This window comes from Montipora capricornis, chromosome 11, assembly GCF_036669925.1.
Source record: "Montipora capricornis isolate CH-2021 chromosome 11, ASM3666992v2, whole genome shotgun sequence".
Lineage (NCBI taxonomy): Eukaryota > Metazoa > Cnidaria > Anthozoa > Scleractinia > Acroporidae > Montipora > Montipora capricornis.
In genome coordinates this window covers 1,472,650-1,481,577 of record NC_090893.1, presented here as the reverse complement: position 1 = coordinate 1,481,577, position 8,928 = coordinate 1,472,650, and the positions used below count along the sequence as shown (strand labels likewise).

The 8,928-nt window shown below is 38.8% G+C and overlaps 1 protein-coding gene across 1 annotated transcript; it reads left to right on the top strand.

Moving 5' to 3' along the window:
• The first annotated feature begins 16 nt into the window (after window positions 1-16).
• Window positions 17-5,721, top strand: LOC138024496 (recQ-mediated genome instability protein 2-like). The gene is made up of 3 exons (XM_068871707.1): window positions 17-93; window positions 2,155-2,376; window positions 3,774-5,721. The coding sequence occupies exons 2-3, from the start codon at window positions 2,166-2,168 to the stop codon at window positions 3,950-3,952; spliced, it is 390 nt and encodes a 129-aa protein (XP_068727808.1). The 5' UTR covers window positions 17-93; window positions 2,155-2,165; the 3' UTR covers window positions 3,953-5,721.
• The last annotated feature ends 3,207 nt before the right edge of the window (window positions 5,722-8,928 follow it).

Genomic DNA, 8,928 nt, shown 5'->3' with positions numbered 1-8,928 from the left:
ATCGGACCCAGTCTATATAGGGCATGGTCAGCAAAATTCCAATATGGCGACTATTGCGTCTTTGGCGGCAAGTCTTGATTCGTAATTTGCCCGGTAAGTTGACATGTCTTTGACCTGTGTACTATGTGCATTGCTCGCAGAAGGGGTGAAAACTTAAAGCACAATGCAAAAAGGTGTTTTAAATACATAAGCGCTTTGTACGAGATTTTCCATAAAAGTACTATTTTTGGTCTCTCAGGAGACTCGGCAAAATGATTGTAGAATGTTTCGTTAGTTCTCTTTCTATGTTACTGTTTCTCTCACACTTAGGAAGACCAGGGGAATCGGATGTATCATCTGAAGCTGCGGTTGGCAAAATGACGTGGATGCCCAACGGGGTGGTGGTAGGGTTCACTATGCAGCCGAGGGCTGGGTGGGTTAGAAGTCCATTGTATTTGACCAGCAGCCAGTTAACTTTTTGAAAATTATCCCTAAACAACTGGTGGCAATCCAGTATTTCTTCAGGATTTAGCCGATCATGTTTACTGTAGGTAGTGTCTGCCAACACTTGAGCGACTGATATTTTCCGCTAACAAGCTACACGTACAGTACATTCAATATGTGTATTGTAGCTCCCATAAAGCCCTGGCCAAACTATCGAACAAAGTTGGATCCAACATGCGACATTGTTTGATGTTAATGTTGAGTTAGTAGAAAAACACTATCCAACATTGGTTGACGAAACTGATTCAAGTTCAAGTTGGCCCTAACACTGTAATATTATGAGAACTGCTCGTAGCGTTTGTGCTGGTGCAGCTGTTGGAGGATGGAAATGACCGATTCAAACAAGCAAAAACCAAAGAATGATTAAGAGAACATGTAGAAAAGGGTGTGTTCACTGCTTAGGAAATGACGAGAATAAACTCGGATCAATTTGCAGAAATTTTACATGCGCTTCAAAGAGAGAGAGAGCAATCATGATCAAGGGGACTAAAAGTGTCCCTCAGACATGGCCTTGCATCATAACCGCTGTTCAAAGTTTCTGGCTGTTCATCAATAACCATGACGTCCTCAAGCTCTTCATCCTTGTCCTTCATCTTGGTTGCAAATGATGCTAGAAGCCTAGCTAGGCTTGAAAATAAGATAGCGGCGATTGGTAATTGGCTTGCAGTGCGGACGTCACTCGAATCAGGACACAACTTTGTTGTAAGGGCAGCAAAACACTGCAACATTGTTACATGGAGCAGAAATGTTAGGCGTAATGTTTGATCAAAAGCAACTTTATCCAATGCTTGATTGAACAAAAAATGTCAGACGAACATTTTCCAACGTCGGCAGCCAAACGGTCGAGCACTGTTGGATCAAACAAAGGTGGAGTGTTCATTCCAACTTCGTTCGATAGTTTGGCCAGGCGTTTAGTCTCACCTGTACAGGCTGTAGTGTTATCTGGGTGGTATATGGGTCACATGAACATGTCAGTCATTCAACAGTTTTAAAATCTTTGTCAAATGTTGTCTGCTGATCATTTTTAGACATTTAAACGGCTCTTGCACTCCCTTGAGTTCGCTTGGCCCTTCTCTCTGTCCTCCTTGCAGTATGCCTGGGTTTAGTTGTCAGCTGTGCCTGGGTTGCCATGGTGATACCCAAGGAGATTGCTAATCTCTATTAGTTCAGTTTGTGTGGAGTTAACGTCAATGCCAATTTTATGTCATAAATTATTGATTTACTGTAGTAATATAAATAATTTACAATATTACAGTACAGCCCAAAAATAATGCATGCTCAAGAACGTCTTCTTGCGGCCTCTTGTGCCACAATCCTACCAGTCACAAGAACTTCTTTGCGGTTGGAAGTTGACACTGCAAGAACTTCTTTCTGTTAATAAATCCGGACTGCAAGAACCTCTTCGCGGCAACATCTTAGAAAGAAGGTGATATAAACTGTACCAATCGCACACGCCCCTCCACAACTTTTTTTTTCAATTTTCGAAACTAAATTTGGGTGGACATCAATCACATGTTTCCATGACCAATTTGACTACTGCCAAGGGAACACGACTATTGTCATGGAAACATTTGATTGATGTTACCCAAATTAAGTTTCGAGAAAATTTTAAAAAAGTTGTGGAGGGGGGTGTGTGACTGATAACCACTCTAAATACTTTTCAAATTGCAGCGTGACTGGTCATGTCGCAGAAGCAACCCCTTATCTTGAACACCCCTGCCAAGAAGTTCTTTATGAGTCAGCTTCTTGGCAGTTCATCGCAACAGGTGTGGCTACAAGGTATTGTGGTGGATATCTCAGCTGATAGCAATGACGTTCTTCTCGACGATGGAACAGGAGTTATTCAAGCAACTGGAGTAACTCAGATTATAAAAGATCTGTATCTTCATAAAGGTATCTATATGTTTTTGAAATAAAATTTTTAGTTTTAATAAAGGAGGTTTTTTAAGGGAATAACAGAAGATATATATATATATATTAGGGGTGTAACGATTAATCGAATTCTCGATTAATCGCGATTATGACCGTTCGGTTCGATTCACGATTATTTGATTCCACGTTTCGATTTTGGTTCGATTTTTTGCGTACCTTTCCAAAAGTGCCCTCAGTGAGTTATTATATTGTAAACTTAGAATCCAGATCTCAATAAGATGTGCGTTTTTCATTGACAATCGATCAAAGACGCTAATTTGCAGTTCTTGCGCCATGTTGCTTGGTAAAAATGTTGACCTTCTACCACCTCTTGAGAATTTCCAATAAGGCAAACCATGTGCGTGCTTATTGTCACGTTCTCAAACATGGCGACGAACGACCATTGTCAAAGTTCGCCAAAAAATATCTATGTGTCCCTGCCACATCAGTGGCCAGTGAGAGAGTTTTCTCTTCTGCAGGGGACATTGTGTCTGCTCAGACGTCATGTTTGCATAGTGACCATGTAGACAAGTTACTTTTTTTAAAGAAAAATATAAGAGTGCACTAGATCTAGATTCTAGAAAGAACTCAAAGAAGAACACTGACAAATTGCATGTTTTTTATTTTTTATTGCATCCTTGAAATAGATTAATAATGTTCCTGTTACTATTGTATCCTCACATTGAAAGTTTAGGGTACATGTTGTTTACATTGTGTATCATCTTGCAAGAATTAAAAATCATTAATATTTTGCATAATCGAATTGAAATAATCGGAACCGAAAGGCAATAATCGAAATCGAATCGAATCGAAAGGAGCATGAATCGTTACACCCCTAATATATATATATTATATATTTACTTATTTATTGTTTCATGTAAATTGTATGCACTCGAAAATCCAGCTTATTGCTTCAAAGACAGACAGGCAAAGTGGTTTTGTGACACAAAGTATTTCATCCAGTAAGGATGTATCATTCTGTCTCAGGGAGGAAACAAAATGTTTAACAGAAATTGTGTTTGTCTGAAGACTTACAACACAATTCTAGATGCTTTAAATTTACGAATTGACTTGTTCACAAAGTCTGGTTCATTTTTTTTTGTGTAAAAAAAACAGTGTTTCAGAACCATGCGCTAGACCTTTTCATGAAGAAATTTTGGTTAGACTTATGCTTCAACTGAAAGTAATCTGATCAAAGTAAGAAAAACGTTTGTTTCTTTTGTTTTTGGCTTCTTCTATTTGCTCTCAAGTTTCCTATTGTATTTTAAATTTATTTCTGGTTTTTCAAATTTTTTTTTAATATTTGATCTGGCAGACACCTTGTCCAAATTTTCGTAAAAATGACATTGATCAGACTTGTGTATTTATGACATTTTCAGGAATGTATGTGATGGTTGCTGGGCAACTGAAAATGATTGGCAATCCAAATGAAATGCATTGCCCAAGCATTAGAGTTTTTAAAATTGCTGATCTCAGCAATAATCCTCACAGCGAGGCATTGTGGATGGCAGAAGTGATTGATGTACAGTCTCATATTAAATGGGAGAAAGATGGATAGATACTGATGTCAAAGGAGAAAACGTATGCCTGAGGTGGCAGCAGACCTTGAGAGTATCCCAGCCAAGTGATTACTGCGCATGGAACTGTCACTGAAGATGAAGATATACAAAATTGTTCATGATGGAGTGAGCCTTTTTGAAGAATAACCTGATGTCCTTATGTACATGCAAAAGACTGCTGGGAGAGGAGGGAAGAAAGAACAACTATGCTGCCACTACACTCGCTGAGCAATTGGAGGAAGTAAACTGCAGGTTGCAGATCATTGTTTCACCATACATGTAGCTGAAAAACCCAAACCTTTACCAATACTAGCATTAGGCCTAAACACTACGCTTTAGATCATGTTTAAGCCTAAGGTTAGCATTTTTTTAAGGTTAGGGTTGTTTCATTTACGGTAAAACAGTGACCTGCAACACTAACCTGCTACCTGGACTTTACACCCTCTGTTTAGCAATACACTTTTTTTTAAATAAGAACCTTTTTTACAAAAAAATTCAAGCTGAGATTAAGACTTAGTACGAATCTTAAGATCGGAGAACGAGCAGGAATGCAAGGTTTCTGTTCTGAGCATGCGCACTTTGAGAAATGTCGGCCTCCAAATCTTATACGCATACTCAGTAAGGAAAACTTGTACCGGAAGTCGCCTTCGTCCTCCATTCTAAAGGTCCCTATTAAGAACACAATAAGAACAACCTGGCCAAGAGTCAGTTAAGAATCAGCTTTATTTTGTTCGTTTGTTTGTTTTTTTGCTTGTGTGAATACATGTAGTATAAATATAGGCAGAAGGAAATGACCTTGCAGCGTGTAACTTGCAACTCTTTTCCTTGGAACAAAGCTGGGAATTTTACGACACCAATTTTACGCCCAAATATGGACAAAAATAAGATCGAAGCTGCATGCGCGGGAAAATGCACGAGCGACGTTACATCCAAATAAGGAAATTTTCAAACTCAAAATACCCCAGCTCTGAACCAGAGTTAAACGCTTCAAGGTCATGATGTTCTGGTATAGACCGATTGCATAAATGGTGGCCAATATATATTATTTTCTTTATGTGCCAAGTAGACTCACTAGCCTCGCTCTCGAACGACATTTCTATTGTATTTTGTCCATGCAAACGAGGCTAGTGAGTCTAATTAGCACATAAACAAAAGAATACGTTTTTGGCGGCCATTTATGCAATCGGTCTATAGGTACATGCAAAAATAAAAAGTAAACTGTGAGATTTTCCTGTTGTATGATACACTGAAGAACAACGCAGTTTGTAGTCGAACTTAGTATACTACACGACTTTAAAAACACGTTAAGTACATTGCAAAAAAGATATCAGCGTTCAGCCCCAGCCACAAAATTAGACGCTCTTCTAAAAATCCAGAGTGTGGATGACGGCAAAGATGTCTTGCTAGTAGGTCAATTTTTCTGTTGGTCAACATTTTCGCCTTCAAACGTCCTGCTATGATCAGAGCTTAACTGCTGCACACTGATGGCAAAATTCAGGCAAAATAGTTTTATATAAAATAGTACTCTAACGTTCTCTCTGCTGATGTTCCGTTTTCCTTGTTGCCACCTTTTTTTAATGAAAAAAATGATTTGTTTTGCATGCAAGTTTAAATATTTTGATCATAAAATTTAAAAAAGATAAAAGGACGATGGCTCAACAGCATTTGCAGTCATTATAAAGCAAATAGTAAAGGTAGAATATCAGCGTAAGTATATATGAACATGTAAGAATTGTGAAAATGAGAACAATAAAAATATGAGAAATGATGATGATGCTAATGATGATGACGTTGATGACGATGACGATAACGATGACGATGATGATAAAGATGACGATAACGATGTCGATGACAATGACCATGACGATGATAATGATGATGACGACGTTGATGATTTAAATGACGATGATGAACACGTTTTTGACGATGACGATGACGATGATGATGATGACGACGATGATTATGATTTAGATGACGATGATGAAGACGTTTATGACGATGACGATAAAGATAACGATAACGCTGACGATAACGATGATGACGATGACAATGACGATGATTAAGATGACGACAATGATTATGATTTAGATGACGATGATGAAGACGTTTATGACGATGACGATAAAGATAACGATAACGCTGATGATGACGATGACGATAAGGATGATGACGATGACAATGATGATGATGATGACGGCGACGATGATGATGATTTAGATGACGATGATGAAGATGTGATGACGATGACGATGATAATAATAATAATAGGGAGCTTAAGCAAGGACAACATCGACGGCTACGAGAACGTTATCGAAAAATATTATTCCCCGTTATGGTAATAATTTCGCAATTATTCCAAGTCGTTCGGGTTGGAAAGTGTGTATCACCATTCCAGAAACAAAATTGGCATTAACAGTGTGGATTGGAGAGAAAATTGAAAATTTAATCTTCATTACTCGCGTCTCCCACGTAACCTCAATTTTGATCATTTCAAGTAGTTGTCAAGACGAGAACAGCAAAGAAATGTATCAAAATGAGAAACGCACGTGCATGCAGGGCGTGCAGAGCTGTTGTTTTTGCTCATAAAACCGATTACAGTTCTCAGTTATTGCGTTCTCGTAGCCTTCGTTGTCGTAAGCTCCCTAATATTAAGGAGCTTAAGATCTACGACGACGACGTCAACGAAAACGCCGCAAAACAGTGATATCATTGGTTAAAAAAACATAAATAATCGTGCTGCACGTGCTCATATTTTGCGGTTCTCTGAATGACGACGACGTGAAATCACCAAATTTTAGGTTTTGACGACAACGTGAGCATGCAACAGAGAATCTTTCATTCTCTATTCTGAGTCTGAAACCGCTCGTACCGATTTATTTTTAGGACACTTCGCCCACAATGTACGACGTGAACGAGATGGAATAATCGCGAAAGACTTATAATAGAGCAAAGTTTTATTTTGAGGTGACGTTTTCGTTGACGTCGCCGTCGTAGATCTTAAGGTCCCTAATGGACGCATGGACGACGACGATATTTCCTGCCATTGTAATAATTTCGAGATAACTTCAGGTCGTTCGGAATGAAAAGTGTTTATCAACATTGCGGGAATAAATTTGGTATGAAAGGTGTGGTTATTTGAGAAGAAAATTAATCATATTTTTGTCAGGTTCTCACGTCCTCTACACAACCTCAAATTTAGTCAATTCACCTCGTTGTCAGGACGAGGACGTCGAAGAAATGTACCAAAATGTAAAACGCACGTGCAGGGCGCGCGTGCAGAGCCTTTGCTTTTGTTCATTAAACTCATTATTTTGTGGCATTTTCGTAGCCGTCGTAGTCGTCCTATCGTAAGGTCACTAGGGAGTTTAAGAAACGACAACGGCTACAGCAACGACAACGTCAAAAGGCAGTAATATTATTGGTTGAAAGCACCAAAATGATCGTACTGCACGTGCGCCACGCATTTTTAAACATTTCTCTCCCGTATTCGTCAAAACTACTACATGAAATGACCAAATTTAAGGTTTTGACGACAACGTGGACAAACTGCAGTGAATCTTTCAGTCTCACTCTTTACTTCAAATCCGTCCGAACCAATCCAGTTTTAGGACACTTCGCCCATATTGAATAATATAAACAAGATGGAATAATTATGAAATACTTAAAATAGCTCAAACTTATATTTTTAAGTAGAATTAACTGAAGAGAGTGTAGTGTAACGTGAAGTGCTAGACCTCCATCACATATGAACCAAATTCGATGTGCGCAAAATTCTTTTTCACGTAATATTATGAGGATCACAATTAGAGCTATGTGCCAAAAACGAATCGCACTTGACAAACAAATTCTTCATTGTCGCTCCGAACTTTCCAAAATCTGTCCAGCAATTTTAGTACAATCGATTCGCGCTAAAATCCGACAACTTAATTCTGGACTGTTTGACCATTTACACCAAACCAAGACTCTAAAACTTCAACAATTAATAGGTCCGCAAATTACCGACGTCACTACATTGCATAGCCATAATACCGTAATTACAATTCCTGAAAATCTTCCGCTTACTGACTCAGAGAAATCTGTTCTCAGTAAGGGCCTAAATTTTGTCCCTATTACCAAACGCACCAACGAATTTTCTATTAAGCAAGATGTCGAAAAATTCCTTCGCCGCGTTCAGTTAAAAGCCTTTTTTCACGACAAAGAGCATGATTCGGACACTTCTAATAAAGATATTTTTGAAACACTTCTAGTTCGCAAATCCAAATGGACTCCCCCAGAGGGACAATTTGCCTCTTTAGATTTTTTCACCAAAAAATGCCGTCACGACATTCACAAACTTAAATTCAATCGCAACACTAAATTTTCCAACCTTTCCTCGAAAGAGTGGGCGGCGCTTAAAAATCTTAGTAAACGCAACGACATAGTTGTCAAATCGGCCGACAAAGGCGGCGCAGTAGTTGTTTGGCGGTCCGACCTTTACCAAAAAGAAGCTTTGCGGCAACTTTCGGATACCTCGTTTTATGCCAAAATCCCTAAAGATCTCACTTCCAACAATCAAAAACTTGTCAAAGACACCATTCAAAATCTTATAGTTAATCAGGAATTACCGGACACTGCCACTAATCTCATCATCAACACCCCTAGAACTTCGTGCATTTACTTCTTGCCTAAAATTCACAAACCCAACAACCCAGGTCGCCCTATCGTTTCTGCCTGTAGTTGCCCCACCGAACTCATTTCTAGCTACTTAGACAGGATTATGACGCCTATCGTCAAATCTTTGCCATCATACATTAAAGACAGTACACACGCACTACAAATTTTCCGCGATTTCAATTTCTCCGGCCAAGACAAACTTATTTTCACCATGGACATTACATCTCTATACACAGTCATTCCTAATAGCGAAGGTCTTCAAGCACTTAAACACTTTTTCGATCAACGCACTGTCAAAGAACCTAGCTCGGAAACGCTCCTC